We start from the raw sequence: 17,046 nt of genomic DNA on the forward strand, positions 1-17,046 counted from the left end.
GTCAGGGTAAACATTCTGACCAGCAACTGAAAACATCGGCTTTATCAGTATTATTCCCAGGCCGAAAGTCAAAACCACAGCGCTGAACCAGCTACTAAGAAGGAGAAAAACTGACTGCTGCTGCTGAACCCAGGACATATATCTTTTTTCTCCCTTTACTTTAGATTAAGAGAAACCATCCAGAAGCAATTTAAAAGCAGATTGCAACTTACAGCTGGAAAGCAGTTGGCAGTTAAATGAGGAGTTTGTAGTGGACCCTTTGCAAGTAGATGTCTGTGAAGAAATTAGAATAATCTAAATTCTGGAGTAAACATTTTTGACCTTCTAAATGGAAGCATCTGCAAGATTTAATTTAACTCATGAGTGAGGAAATTCTCAGCTGGTGTGAATTAGTGTGGTTTCACTGAAGCTGATGGTTTTATAACAGTTTACACCATCCACATTTCTTTCCTCAGAAATTTTATTTTTTTATATGCATTTAAGTGTAACAGCATCAATTTTGTATACTGATAACTTCTGAGTAGAAAAATGCAGTTTACTTTATGAGAATTCTTATGGCTTCCTCTTTGAGTCCTCTGAGTAAGCATTGCAAAGGAAAAGATACTCTAACTACAAGAAATATTCTGCAGTTCAATATTCTAATACATGTTGTTCTGAAGTCACACCCCTCAAACTGAAAGGAATGAGGGGAAACTTCAGAGACATCAGTACTTGAAGACATGCTAAAACTCATATCACGTGCATTTACAGTGATATAGACCACTTTACACATGTATTGGAGAGATTTTTTGAGGACTTATCAGAAAAGCCATCTCAGTCTTTTGCCTTTCGAGGCAAAAGCATGAGCTAGGCTAGATGTCCCAGCGCCCTATCCAGCCGAGTCTTGAAACTATCCAGTGTTGGGAAGTCACCACTTTCCTGGGGAGATTATTCCAGAGATGGTTGTTCTCGTGAAAAATGTTCCTCTTGTGCCCAGTCAGAATCTTCCCACGAGTAACTTGTGCCCATCACCCCTTGTCTTTTCCATGGGGACTTCTTGTAAAAAGGGAGTCTCCATCTTCTTTGTAGTCACCTTTTAAATACTGGAGCGTGGCATTTTTTGTTACATTGTAATCTGAATTTAATCGAACAACACAACTCTTAAACGATGTCAGGATATTTTTGCCTTGGGAAAGAACTTCTAACAGGTGCACAGCTTTCTCCCCCCTTCAACAAAAAAAAAGAACCAGTGCATATGTTTTAGCTGATGAAAACCAATGAGGTTTATATGTTATACTTGCCTTGTAAGTAGGAAAGTTCTACCAGTTGCCTTTTCTGCATTTTTGCTACCTCAGTATGCTGTAAAATCCAATCTTGGCTAGTAGCTAGAAAAGAACAGTATCGTCTTCACAGTGATCTTGGAAACTCTGGTTCAAAAAAACACAGAAATACAGAGATATTCAATGTATATCTACAAATGAAAACAAGACCACCAAACCCAACAAACTGCTGCGTTCATTCTCAAGAATGAAAAAGTTCTCCATCTTAGGCAACCTCTAATACCATTATAAATATAAATTCTTCAGGCAGTTCTTTTTTTAGGGAAGCATAGATGCCAGTGCATGAGAAGTAAAGTACTTCTTTACACACAAATCATCCTTTTTGTGAGAAGATAAAAGAAGAAACCACACACGGCTGATATTAAACACAGCACTTAATTCACCACTCCACTTGAAGGCATTCAGATATTGTGGTGATGTGGGCTGCCTAAAAACATAAAATAGAAAAAGAGACTCTTCTTCAACCATTTTCATATTCAGTTTTCATAATTTCTGCATTTCATGACTTAGTTTTAATTATGTACAGATCTAGATAAAACTTGCTTGGATCCAGGACAAGATTTGCACGCCTCAGGTACTGGTATGGCCAACCCACGGTACATTTGTATTTTATGGACTTTATTTATTATCTGGGATTACAAGGATATGGCTTGCCCAGTTTCTGCATAGCTGTGATTATTTATGCTACACTGGAACCAATTACACTCACTGTGATCTGGTCACAATTTGGTAAGGTAATTAAAAACTGCTGAAAGCAATTGTTTTATTTTAAGGGAACTTCTTGCCTGTAACATGCATTTATGAACAGGTTATTTAGTGAATAACATTCTGGAACTGAGCAGTATTGTGGAGGTGCTGTGACGAAAGCGTGTAATTCAGCATTTCATTGCAAAGTGGTGAAACAGTGGGATCCTTCTGTCTTGTCCTTTCTTTGGGTGACTGAACCTTTCTCATTTGCTACTGCACAAAATAAAAACCAAAAGTCCTGAGTAGAAAAAGGGTATCTAAGCAACCTTTTTTCCCTCTTTTATGCAAAATTCTCTTTCCTTATTTTCAAAAAAAAAAAAATCAATTATTAAAAGGAAAAAGGAAGGTACAAATATTCATTCCATGGGAGGTGATTCCTTAGGAAAATTGAAGATGGAAAACAGGTGATTACAGAACCTCCAATGTAGTTACTTCAGATAAATGATAAGCCCAAAATAATTTATAGGAATCAACATAAAGTTTGGATGAAATCACTGAGCTGAGCAGATTCAGTAATTTGCAATCACTCCATGATCCTAAGACACTTCTTAATATTCTTTCTTTCTTGTTTTTCGAACTTATTTATTCTAAGATGTCTTCTTTAGCTCATCCAGAGAGGAAGCACACAGATTTTCAAAGATGTGTTTTCCAGATCCATCTCCCTAGTGAATACCTGGGATTTTCAGTGAAATTTAGTGTCTACTCACTTCTGCTAGAAAAAAATAGCTTAGTCTTTTCCTGACCCAGAATTAGTCTTAACCTGTCAGGAGAAGACTGTGAATTGGTACGTTCATACTTAACTTTTTGCTCTAAAAGCACTTATCTATTTTATATCTGCTGTTCAAAATGTTTTTTCTCTTAGCACTAACTTCATCACTTTTAAAAGAGCTATTGCACCTGTGCATAGTTTTTTTAAGAGTGATGTTGTTCAATGTTTAAAATAAAATATTAGGACAGACACATTTTTGAGCATCAATTTACACCTTACTAAAACATTGTGATATTAAAGTTTTGAATAAACTGTAAATAATGGAACCATCTACCTACATGGTAATGAAAATATAAAAGTATATCGAGGTCTGGTAGCTTTTGGATCAAAAGATAATCTTTCCAACTGTCTCCTGGAGTATAAACTACTCAATTAATGGCAGTAAGTATGCCTTGGACAAGCAACATGCAATATGTTAGGAGACCTAGCTCTCCCAGGTATTTTGGCCTATATGTAATGCAGCAAACACAAAGGAATGTGTGAAAACATCCACTGCAAAAGTTTTAACACAGTTTTAGGCATATCATCATCATCATCATTATTATTATTATTATTAATTATTATTGTTATTAAATTGAAACACTGATCTTTTAAATTATGAGCTTTAAAGGAAAAGAGGAATAGCTCCCTCTAACATCACTCATTTAGCTGTGATATACATTGCTTTCTTGTCTGTGATATTATGTTGTAGGCCTGCAGTTGCTGCACTTTTTGTGTATTTCTTGACACTCCAACCCCTTCTTTAATAGGTTACTATTGTCAGCCATGTTCTTTGGCATTGATTATACTTTTTCAATAATAATATGCTCAAAATAGTATGTTTGCATCTCACAGAACTGTAATCCTAACTTTTCAGTATAAGGATATTCATTACCATAATATCTAAGCCCTCTTTATGATAATAATTTTGGTAGTAGCAATTTTATCTGTTTCATGTGCTGAAATTTAAGCTCTATGATTTGGTGTTTGGAATTATTCAAATCTAACAACACAGTTCCAGTCTGGAGCATCTTCTTGCTAGGTTGACTGTGTCTCATCCAAAATGTGCTATGTCTCTAGGCTAATCGGCCTGATTGCCCACGTCTTGACTCTGTGATATACTCTATAGTCAGGAACGAGTGTCCTGCTAAGTACCTCATGCTGATCAAGAGACTTCTGTAATGAGCAAGTCATGGGATATAAATGTCTTTAATAGTTGTGAGATTTTTATTTTACTCCAATAATATAAACTCTGAACAGCTTATGAAGAGAAGAAAATGAGAGGAAAAACGTCTGTTTTCAAAAAGAAGAGCAGTCCTATAGAGATCATTCTAGAAGATGCTAAAATTTCTTACCATCCTTAAGTGCTTTTTGTTATTTTTTCATTTCTCTTCCTACCAAATGAAGCTGAAGTTCTCTGTCTAACTAAGTGCTTACCTTAAAATTATACAAGTTTAACTGTGAGGCTATTTAGACTTTGCTTAATATAAGGAAGGCAATGATTGTATTCTGTACTTGGTTTATTGTTTCAAGTAATGTTGACAGTGGTTGTGACTGTAGATGTTTTGTAGGGTAATAGAATGGTATCTAGATTTCTTCTACTAACTGGACATGGATGTGTCGAAAAACTACTCAACTTCTCATGCCAGGTGGCAAATCAAGCTTAAAAATGCTTGAAAAATATATTCAGGGATCTGGGTCTTATGTTGTGTGATCTGGGAGGGGGACTGCAGCCTTGGGGTAGAAATGCAATGTAAGACGCATTCCTCAGTGGGGGAAGGCCTTCAGAAATTAGCTTACCCTGGTCAACTAAGGATAAATCCAACAGGCGGGGAAAAGCTCTGAGGAGGTTAGAATGGGAGTAACACAGATCGAGAGCATTGTTTGAAAATATCTTGAGTAAAAACAGTATGCAAATGCTTTAATGGTCCCTAGAAATCAAGGGCCTGATTAATATATTCTCCTGTAGCAAAGTTCTTCTCATTACACCATGAATAGACATAATTTTGTCCACAGGAATTCTGAATAGCAATATTTTGGCATTGAAGGAATTCTGTGCATTTCTCCTCCTTCTCCTTTTAACCCCATGCCAGCAGCAATTTTTGCTTCCTTTTTATCCCATCTCCAAAGTATCTTTCTTCCCTTTGAGGAAAAAGATTAACAGAGAAATACTATAAGGCTTGATACTAAGCTTTATGTTTTTTTTCAGGAAACCACTGAATTCCTTTCTATCCCTTCTAGGAATGAAGGCCAGAAATTTATCACAGAGCAACATTAATATAAGAGTATTTAAGGATTTAAATAAATAAACTTTAATAAACTTATATTTTCAGCACAGAACAGATGGTGTTTGACAGACCTGCCTGAAGCTATGTAACATCACATGCCATGCTATTTGTTTTTCAATAATGTGATTTACTAAACAAATTTCTACTTCTTTGAAATGAAACAGTGAAGAAGGGGTTTTGTGTACAGATGAAAAGGCAGTAGCCATTTTATAAGTAACAGGTTAAGGACACAAACTTCCTGGATGAGTAAAAATATTGTGTGGCATGGAAGAAGTGTCTCTTCAACTTCATCTGTATTCACATGTGCTAATAAAATATTTCCATTGAGAGAGCTCAACTGGATCTCTGCCCACTTGATTTAGTATCCTGTTTTCCAGCATAGACTGGTTCATGCCACTTAGCATCTCAAACAGCATGTAGGCATGATTCGGGCAATTGCACAGTAAGCAATACAGAACAGGCTTTTCTCTATTTTGGAGAGAGAAGGGGCTGGCCAGATGGATATTTTCAGGCAGTGTTGCGTGGCCTAAGGGTCACAGAAGGGTTTCCAGTCGTCTTGTATTTCACAGTAGGATGTACCTTAAAGTCCACTGTTTATGTAATTGAAACCAGACTAAGAAACTTACAGGATAAATTTGAAGAGAGGCTTAGGAGAGATGCTGGATGTATCATGGGCCCTCTCTCAGTGTTAGTTCCTTCCTATGAGCAATAAAACCCACTCAGGTTTGGAAGCTAAATTACAAACATTTAAGTCAATCTCAAAATTCCTATTTTTTTTTTCCAATTACTATTTAGGGAATGTTAGGAGCCTTTGGTCCTAAACAATGCAGGTTATCAGATGCCTGGTTTATTCAGTGTTATTGTATCCCATAGCTGTCTACCCTGGAAGAAGTCCCAAGTTTCTATTCAGGACAACTTTCTGACCAACAATAATTGGTGCCAAGCATTAAGTGTTTGATCTTGCATGATGATGGGAACACAAAATACCTTTGCCCTGCATGAGATCAGTGAAAAAGAATTGTGAACTAGTTATCTTGTTTGAGAGCTTTAAAATACTGTCGTGATGTAGCCTTAAGGGTCACAACCTTTGCTTTTTGATGATTGTCATTGTATTTATATTCACTACAATTTGCACACTTTAGCAAATTATTCCCTGATTTTATTTTAAATAAAAAATAAATTATCTTTGTTCCAGCAAAAAATGTCTTAAAACATGTTGTGTGGTTATGTATCTTTCTAAACCACATTAAACAAGAAGGAAGAGAAGAATTTAAACAATATTAAAGAAATCTAATTATTTGACTGGGAAAATAAAACATCCCAGGACACTAATGTCACCAAGGATACTTGGTTCAGCTAGTACATAGCACATAGCCAGAGTAAATGAGAGTTTTCTATAATATAGCTTTGTAGTCTAACACACTAGGAACCTGGCTGAGACTAGCTCATTTGGCACTCCCCGTTGTACCATTTCAACAGTTAGGAGAGACTTTCTATACCAAACTTGTCTACCTCATTTTTATTGTGAAAATGAGTTTTTCAGCTTTAAAAACTATAGATTGTGTGCACATATGACAGCTGCTGGCTTGGACAAAATACCAGGATCTGAATTCAGGACATCAAAACCCAAAAGCATACACTGACATTGCTTAGGCTAAAGAGCTGCAGTTCTTCAGCTGGGGACCAGAAGAACTCAGTCAAAGTATGAACACAAGAAAAGTGAGATAAAAATATCAGCGGGTTACACAGATGCCTCCTCTTGTATCATGGCAAATGCTCTCTCTGTTTTCTGGTGTCAATTTATACAATTAACTCCAGAATTTGTAATAGATTCTTTTTAAAAACCTAAGAGGTAAATTTATGGTTTTTATGTTTGAATTTCCGAATAAAAAAAAAGGGGATGGGTTTTACAGATTTCTAAGTGATCATAAATGCATAAGCTTCATATCATAATTAGAAGTACAGACAGTAATAGAAAGCAGGCGTTCTCTGGAATGAATGCTTCAAGCACAAGACTAGAACACAGGCCACTTGCCAACGTGGCCATGTAGAGCTGATAACAGTGCTGTACATTTGTGAAATCATTATTGAAAGGGTATGTTTAATCCCCATCCTACCCCAAAAGTGACTTCTCAATAGTTTCCAGAAATGTATGCTATTAGGCTCAGCTGGAAATAGAAAATTGCTCTTAATCATATGCAAGGAACAATTCTAAATAGGAATACTTGAAAACAGCATTGGGAAGGAAAGAGTACTGCCAAAAGAATGGAAGATCATTTTGATTCTTGATGAAAAGCTATCAAACAGAGTTCAGTGTGGTAAGAGATGTGACAAATCTTCAGAGAAGCAGTTTTCTCCTAAGAGAAAGGTAATACAGCTAACAAAGTCACTTAATGCTTTTTGTACCATTAAACCTAAAAAATATGGGGTTTCTTTGGTTATGAGCCACAAAAAAGATTTTTTTTTCCCCTCTTTTTAATCTTTGTGAGGATTTTTGCTTTGAGACTTCCTGCAGGAAAGTCTTTTAAGTGGAATTTTTCTTTATACTGCACTTAATATCTGCCAATATGAGTCCTGTTACAGGTGTAGGGACCATTTTCCTTCTGTCCTCAAGCTGTGTTGCTGCTTATTATCATGTTTAACATGTGCCTGGCAGAACGGAGATTAGAAACTCTTAATATTCGTTTTATAGTGAAAGGTTTTGCCAGATTTTTGGAGTATAGGCTATAAAATATGTACATAATTTATTGGTGGAAAAGTTCTGAACTCCCCAGTGAGTCACCTTAATCTTTCTTGTTATCATTTTAGGATTGGTTTAAAATAAACTGCTATGCCCCCCACACATAAACATGTTAAAAACATTACAGTGGAAATAATAACTTGATGGAAGCAAACAAGAAGAGATGCACAGATTTCCTTTTATAATTCTGTACTCTTGGTTTGGTTTTTTTGTTAAAGTGTCTATTTCCTGGAGTATTTTTCTCTAACTTGAAAATTTCATGTTTTAACAGACTGGAAGGAAGGAGAAAGGAGACCCTCTCAACATTGCTATTGACAAGATGACCAAGAAAACACGAGACCTTCGAAGACAGGTAACATATGGCTTTTATAATGCATCTAGATTTTCCAAGGAAGTCATTGCTTTTCAGCTTCAGACTATTTTTGCCACCTGTAGAGGTATAAAGAATTTATGTCCTTATTTAGAAATGACACTACATTACACATGACATTAAGCAAAGGAGTAGTATTTCCTGAGCCAAAAAATAGTGAGACTGAAACATATTCCACGTATAGCCCCCAGTGGTCTCAATATGTGGGAGGGTAGGCAGATTGGCCAGACCTTCCCTGCCTTTGCAACCCAGCAACTCAAGTAATAAAAACATTGACATATGTGCTTATTTGTATTTATTTGAATACTCTTATGAAATAACAGGAGTGATCAGAATATGAAAGAGTTTGTAAAAGCAGAATAGTTTCAAAGAAAAATTCTAAAATTTCATATTAAATAAAAACCCTAAGAACATAAAAAGAAGGTTAAAAAAGAACAGGTTGCCCAAAGAGGTGGAAGATACCCCAACCCTGGAAACATTCAAGGCCAGGTTGGATGGAGCACTGAACATCCCAATCTAGTTGACGTCCCAACTCATTGCAGGAGGGTTGGACTAGATGACTTTTAAAGATTCCTCCAACCCAAACTATTCTATCATTCTATGAGTACCTGTAAAGCATAGTTTAAACCATAAAGGTTGACTTTTTTGTGTTACGTTTATCATTGTGTTTGGTAATAAGACGAAAGATTTGTTCAGAAAACGTGAGTTGGAAAAGAATAGAAGGGACATTGGCAAAGGGGAAAAGTCCTCTGTAGGTTTCTCTGTGTACCTTGCCAATCAAAGGTTACCTCTATGAAAATGATCTAAAATCCACAAATCCACAAGACCAAGTAAAGACGTAAACGTACCTTCAGATCCCTGTTTGCAACATGATAGTTTCAGAAAGAGTGGCACCTATAGGCATTTTGAAATCACTGCTCTACACTGCTAAAACCCAGCCCATTTCATCTCTTCCTTAACTTTCAGCAAATGTGTTTAGGATCATATTCTCAGGGCTTATTTCTGAAATAAAAAATGATATTGCAATGGAGTTGCAGACAATATGAATCATTGTCTCTCCTGTATAAAGCTTAGAATCACATCTGTTGCTTAGCTAATCACAGAAGAAAGATCTCTGCTGTTCTGACCTCCAAATTTGTGGGATCCTAGGTTCTGCAGTGGAGCTTGTACCATGTGTTGCCTCCCACCTCTGTTCTTACTGCTTGAAGGAAGTAGCAGACTAACACAGGAGTTGCTGTTCTGTGTGAGGCTCTCAGCAGTTGCCTGAATTACTCATCTCTAAAGTCAAATTTACTCTGAAACGTGATATAAAAATGGCACCTTTCTTAATAAACTGTCTGCTTCTCATGTATATTCAGCCACAAGGGTGTTGAATTCAATCTCAGAAAGGTTGGAGCTCTTTATGTGGGTAAAATGAAGAAAATATATAATAGTTTCCTGCTTGGAATGAAACTTTTAATATAGTTTCTGATGTTTATGAAAGTTAATCATGTAGGTATAATGTTTATTAAATTGTGGCAGTTGCTAGTAAACTAATCAAGATCAGGTCATAATTGTGCTAGGTTTTGCACAAGCATAGAGGAAGATGGAGTCTCTGCTTTCATCAGTGTGTATTCTGACTATAAATCATTGTTCTTTAGAATCATAATCAGTGTTCTGCTTCATCAAATACATAGTCAACAGTTTACATTTGCGTGTCTATCCAGACCTGCCTATACACCCCTCTGCTAAATTTCGGAATGTGAAGATGTCAGTGAGAGCTTAGTTTAATGCCTGGGTAGAGAGGCTTGAAGATTAAGAAGAAATGAACCACAGTTGAGATTGCAGTGTTATGCTATTTTGGTCTTTCTATTTTGGGCTAAATCATGAGAGAGAAAACCAACTTTGAATACCATAATGCCTTTTGTTTTTAATGAACCCTTTTGAAGCTTGCTCGTCAGATTTAGGAAGCTTAATGTTACCATCATAAAACAATCTACAAAATATATTTTGGTAATGAAGAAGGTATATATATTTCATTTGGTAGTCAGGCTCTCTTGCGAAGCTTCAGTAGTCAACCGTCTAAGACTGATTTTTCTTTCTCTCCCCGGGTTACATAGCTCTTTATTCCTGAGATTTTATTCTCTTAGCTACAGAACACACAGACATGTGAAATGGTTGTGGATCGGATACAAGGTGCTAAAATTCCATTTCACGATTTATAGTCACATCAATATTTCCTATTCTAATGGAATTACACCTTTTATACTCATCATTTAACCTCTCATGGGCATTGGAAAACTATTATGGACATCTAATTATGTATCTTAATATAAACTGCCAGTAAGAACATCAACCTAAGTCAGACTGAACAAGCCCTTGGAAGCAGACAAGTATCACCAGCCGTTAGCTTACCGCTGCCATTTCTTACTTGATTTTGAGCAATTTGGAAAAGCACAGAGTTTTGTGTCTGATAATAAGTTGTGCCAATTGGCAGGATATGGGGTCTTTTTTCCCCCAGTACACAAGCATGTCACAAAATAAATAAATAAAAGGAAAAAAACACAAACCTAAAGCTAAACAATAGCATATTTCATTGTGTAGTACAGGAAGTTATATCAGCAGCAGGGTGCTTCTTGATGCCAGTTATTTTCTTTCTTTGTTTTACCTCTGTAGGGAAAAATAAAGATACTAACCATAGAGTTTAAATACTACAGCTAATCATAAAGCAGCACGCACGTACAGGATTCCAAGCATTGCAGCTCTGCTGTGACATTGAAGCAAAGATAAGCAGGAAGGACACACCAAAGAGTTTGGCTGACACACAGACTGGATGCCTAGTGAGGACCAACACGGTTTATAGATCATTTGGAGTTGTATGAGCAGGGCACCAGCTGTTCTGTTGTCACCACCACTGGTGGCCCACCTGTTAGTGCTGCTGCCTCCTGCCCTGCTGCTGTCGTCTCTTTGCCTTGTGTCCTGCTCCAGTTGAGCAGTTGAGCTTGTTCAGGCTGTATTAGCCAGTTGGTTTCCCTGCAAGGTATAATAACCAAACCCATTAGTTTTCTCTTAAAAAGCAGATATCTGTACTTCTATTCATTTTAACAGAGGAGCCTGCTTGCAGTGTTCTTCACAGTCGATTGAAATCAAATAATTCTTCATTCTTGCCCATTCAAGCCAGACTAATGCTTTATGTGCCTCCAAGTGGAAGGAACTGCAAAGGCATAGGAAGATTCTTTACTAGTGATTCTCAGTTTATACTGGAAATGATGCTCTCAGACAGCTGTTAAGGACAATTTATTCACCTGCTGGTTGGTTTATGTCATTACTAAAGCTAGTTAGAAATACTGCATGAAATAAATACTCAACTGAAAAGTATCACTTTATTTGAAACTGAAAATCATCAGGAATTATCCAGAAATTGAAATCTGAAAATAAATATTTTAAAAATTTAAAATTCACATATTGATTTTTTCAGTAGTTTCAGATGTTCATTTTGAAAACTTAGTTGTTTATTTTAGCTTAGCATGGCAAATATAAATAAATGTAAATATAAATAAATATAAATAATATAAATAAAGATATAAATATAAATAATGTAAATACAGATATAAATATAAACATAAATAATATGAATACAGATATAAATATGAATATTGTTGACAATATAATTAAATATTAACAAATAAAACCAAATTCTCAGAATTTTCAAGAAAGTTTTCTATTATTTCAGGCATTTTGATAATTCAAAATTTTCAGATTTCATTCTGATTGACAATAAAGCAAAAATTAAAAAAAAAATCTTACAGTTGGATTTCTGTTGCTCTTTGCAATTTTATGCAACAAAACTTTATTATAAAATATTTTAATAGGACCTGTGAAGTAGAAAGTCCAGAAATAACTGCATTACCATTTGTGTTTTGTTAAATACTTTGAATGTTCTGATTGATGCCCTGGGCTTTTGTTTTAATGGAATGGATGTCTAACAGAAATTAATACTATTGTTAGATATCTAAGACTAAGCGTGCAGTGTCAAAAAGGTTTTTTTGCCATCTGATTATTGTTTAGTGGCCTTAGACAATGTGTGGTTCAGTGCAGTCCGGTTCAACCTTTTGAGCAAATGCCACAAAATAACATCAGCATTGTATTATTAGGTATATACAGTTGGTAGCTAGGACAGCGATTTTGAGTATGGAAAGCTGTCATCATTTCTGGACTTGAAGAACTGTGCTTGTTCTCATGGCTAGACAAATTCTTGACACCATTCTCTGAGGCAAAACATTCTTATTTACCATTCCTTTTTGTCAAAAAAATGTCTTTTTCTCAGATTGCCTTTTCCAGACAGCACCCTACAAATCTCTGAGAAATACATATTGTGTAATCACAGGACTGAAAAACAGGATTGCAGCCACCTGAATTAATGAAGCCTTTCTTTGTGTAGCATTGTAGTGTCTTTATAAGGCTTTCTATAACAATAATCTCAGGTCCTTCCTATGGTCTCTGATTTTCAGGTTTATTTCTGATTTGTTCTTATTTTCTCGCATCTATCCTTCTCTCTGCTGCTTCCTCATCTGCTGTAGCTCACTTCCAGGCTGGTTGGTGAGATGCAGGAAGATGTGAGGCTGGTTTTAGCATCTGCTCTGCCAACTGGCCAGCTGGTACCCACATGGTGGTCAGGCAGCTGGTACCTATGTTGGTACACTGGCCAGACAGCTGCTGAGTTCACATAACAAATTTTCCTCTGTAGGACTCTAATTCAGGTCACTGTTCCCCTACCCAGACAATTTTTCATCAAACTCAAGCTATTTAGCATCCTGAAGACCTTTTCTGTCTGTCAGATTGTTTAAAAGTTGGCCAATAGAATAAAATGTATTCTAAAATATTGATGGGATTTCTGTAATAAACCTCATTTCCTCAGAAAATCTGTCCAGAGACAAAAGCCTTTGTGATCAAGACATGGTGCAGTATCCTTCAGTATGCTCTCTACAGTGACATGTTGCTTGTTTCCCCATATGATTTTCTAAGAGTGGGTTTCAGGTGTAGCTGTGGTTTGTCCTTATTATTGATTATTTAATCGCAGCTGCTTTGTAGGCTGAAAGCTGGAAGATAGGCACTTCTGTGGTTTCTGTATAGGTCTGGATAAGTTGTCTCCTTCTTTCTTACAAATATTGATGGAGGTTAGAATATTGATTCTTTCTTCTAAGTGCCTGCTTTTTCCCAATAACCACTACTAGCACCCTATGAGTGCTGACACACTTTTGGGTATTCAGGATCATATTCAGCCATTTAGGCATAAACTAATATTCATAATGCCTGTGCTAGCATGTCTTTCTACAAGCCACACACTCAGACTTGTTCAGTTCTACTTTGCAGCAGCCAAATTAAACATATATATATATATGTCATATTTGCTCTTTTTATACCTCTAATCAATTATTTATGTATCATGTAGTTAGTACATCCTTTCACATGACCCTTATGTATTTTTGATTGGTCATTTACATACCTTTATAAGACATCTGGTGGACTATAGATATGATATTCATTAGTCTGTTATCAGTCATATCCTCTAGCATACCTCCCTTCAATTGCACAGCTACAATTACTATGCTCCTTACCTTTTGTCCTTGATAGTACTGTTTCAGTAGCTATGTGAGACTGTAAGTCAAACTTTCAAAAGTTAAAGGTTGATAAGACAAGCATCCCCTGTAATTTATTTATATATGTTTAATTATGCAAATTTGATAAAAGAAAGATCTTGGGAAGAACTTCTTGATCATACTCAGTTTTACCTACTTCATAGGTCTCTGAAAGTACTTGTAATTCCATATACTTTCTCTAATATGTGTTACAACATTTTGAATTAGGTAACAGGCTTCATAGTGTTCTTAGGCTTATTTGTCAGATCTTTTTTTCCTAGTTCTTGAGAGGCAGCATATCTCCATTTGCTCTTTATATCAGTCACTTCCACGTAGATTAAATTGTATCGTTGTTGTTTATGAATGCTATTTGCGGTAAACCCAGAAATGTTTAGCACTTTGAAACCTGCCAAAAATTAATGTAGACTCTAGAGAGACTCTCAGAATAAAATACATTAACATTAGCTTATGCAATTAGATTAAGGGGACACCTAAAACTGAAAAAAATGTGTTCTATTGGAACACATTTTTATCACAGCTTATCCATACAATGCAAATTGTATTGTAGCTAGGCACTTACATAATAATGATTTCAGGGTTTGGACTTAAATCTCTCTCTCTCTCCAAGTATACGCAGAGCTTGTTCCTTTGCAGTATGTGAATGCTTTGAGGAAAAAATGGGACCCCCTCCAAAAGAGGAAATTTTATCATTACCATTTTGCGGCCAAGGTACTGTCACATATACAGACCAGATGACTTGTCAAGTGCTGTAGGTAGAGCCAGTGCCACTTAGGAATTCAATCTTGTTGCCCTGAGTCATCATATACTGAACTCATTCTTTTGTTTATCCTTTCTCCCTTCTACAATTCTGTTGAAGACAAGCAAGAGTTACTGTCCAGTTTTGGAAGAATAATCTGAAACACAGAAAAGTGAAGTTGCCTCTGAAGGTGACTCTGCCCTCAACTTAGGTATTCTGTTTGTACCAACTATAAGAGGTACACAGCATCTGTATGTTATAATATAAGCCCAAGGGAAGTATGAGTGCTCAGAAAGCAAAACAAAACTGAGATCTTCAGAAGAAAACAGTAACTCAATTCTAATCAAACAATAGATATTAAATAACCAACTCCTTTCAGCTTCTTCAAGAAGCTGAACAGCACACCCAAAGAAATAAAAATATATTGAGGGGATGGAGGGGGGGGAGAATCCTGAGAATTCACACCAGCTGATGTCAACTTAGGAAATCGGGTGATAATATAAAGAAACTGGTTTTCCTTTAATCTCCTATATGATCAAGAGAGAGCTCGCCTTCAGAGGGTGCTTTGGGCTTTCAAGGAGGCATTTTGCGAAAGCTCTTTTTTTTATATGTAGAGTTTTATGAAGAGTCTGCTTCCTAATTTAGGTTCCAAAAAGATAGAAGCCTAAAGGTAGGTTTATGTGGATAGTCCCTTTACTTTCAAGCTATAAAACCAATCAACACTGCAATAGGTGTATTTCTAGGAGGGCTGGGGAAGCAAATTCTGCCTCTCATTAGTGTAAAAGTAAGTTCTGAAGTTGCAGACAAGACACTAGTTAAGGTTTTAAATCCTAAAGGTGACTTTTCTTAATTCAAGATCTGTATAATTTAAAGAAGGCTAAAAACAGGGAGAGAACAGGCCATGGACCTTACTGGCTTGCATAACGCTGTGAGAATTTGTGAGAGGGGTTATAAAGTATTTTGAAGATGCAAATCCTCATGCAAGTGTTAAGGAGTAGCAGAATATCCAAGAAGGTTCAGTCCTGCATGAATATTTACTGAAGTTTTATTTTGAGAAGGCAAATTTGAGCAAGGTTGTACTTAAATAGATGACCCACAGGAGTCTTGCTAAGGCTGTGCTATATTGTCATAGCAGGGGGTTGGAACTAGATGATCTTTAAGGTCCCTTCCAACCTAAACCAGTCTATGACGTACCAGTTGTTCACAAGGGAAAGTGCAGTGTGATTCATGATATTGCCCCATTCTGTTGCATGAAAATACTTCTTGTCAAAACACTGGCATTTTTTAAAGTGAGCCAGCCATAAATCAATCTTAACGTCTTTGAACCTAAGGCCATCTGTGGCCTTAGAAACTCATCACCTGTTACTTGTTCCTCATTAGGTTATGGCTTCACCTGCAACGACTCCACTGCTCTTGATTATGGAAATCTGGAAGCTGGCTTTCTGAAAGTAGCCCATCAAATGCTAATACAGATTTATTTCTGTGCCAGCACTGCATGTGTCTTTCTTGTATTCACTTACTATGGGTGTGCTGCGTTGCGTGTTCATCAGTGCTTCTTCACTAGGTTTCTCTAGCAGCTTGTACAAAGGTATTAGACAGGAGTTGTGTGTAATACTGGCTTATAAAGCAGAGATAATAAAGCTCCACTTTATCAAGTCTTCTACTCCTTCAGCTTTCACTGAATTCATAGACACTCCTTAAAACCACAGAAGTAAACTTAATCTAAATTTCACCAGCTTGGACTGAAAGAACTGTAAGCCCCAGGGTTGCTGTTCAATAGAGCAACCACTTTTCGTCTGCTCCATTGGTAGATCAACTGGTGTATTTATTTTAGCAAAGGATTTTTAGAAAAGTGTCTACAAATCTGATCTAAAAAAATTAAAGGCAATGAACTGTTGCAGTTAATCGTGATTTTGACTTGAATTTACTTGAATGCACATGTCTTTATGTCCCTCAAAATATTCATTTCTTCTAGATGTTTATCACTGTGACATTGAGGTTTTTATGGTGCTCAGAAGTGCTTCAGAGGAAATGGAGAGTGTTTTAATACTGCTGATTTACTCTTTCAGGTCTGCAGTAATTTCCTTACTGCCTAATTATAAGGCTCAGTTTAATTTACTCTACACATAATGTTTACTGATGCACATATGGTGCTGTATTTCAGGAAACTAGACCCATATCTGGTAGTTTTGTGTAAGGCTACAGTGTGTAACATTTTCGTCAAAAGAAGGGAACTTTGATCTGTGACATGATACTTAGGATGGATTATTTTTGTCTGACAAAATCCAAAGAGTATAGTAGCTATAGCAGTTTTTGAAATAGGAACACAACTGATTGTTGTGAGCACAGAGGGCTGGCTGTTCAAAATGGCTTGTGAGGAATTATGAGGCAAATCTCAGTAACAGCTATATTGTGTTAGATTACTGCACATAGTTTGTCTATTATTCCTCAAATAATGA

At 36.3% G+C, this 17,046-nt stretch overlaps 1 protein-coding gene across 3 annotated transcripts in view; it reads left to right on the forward strand.

Moving 5' to 3' along the window:
* Positions 1–17,046, forward strand: part of CTNNA2 (catenin alpha 2) — a gene marked incomplete at both ends in the record, with an annotated part of 463,369 nt that overhangs the window by 336,650 nt on the left and 109,673 nt on the right. For all 3 annotated transcript variants that reach the window (XM_080629642.1, XM_080629643.1, XM_080629644.1), the window contains one exon: positions 8,114–8,194. In XM_080629642.1, the coding sequence (XP_080485768.1) occupies positions 8,114–8,194 (81 nt within the window). The remainder of the gene's footprint in view (positions 1–8,113; positions 8,195–17,046) is intronic.

Source organism: Psittacula echo, assembly GCF_963264785.1.
Source record: "Psittacula echo genome assembly, chromosome: 1".
In the NCBI taxonomy this organism is placed as follows: Eukaryota; Metazoa; Chordata; class Aves; order Psittaciformes; family Psittacidae; genus Psittacula; species Psittacula echo.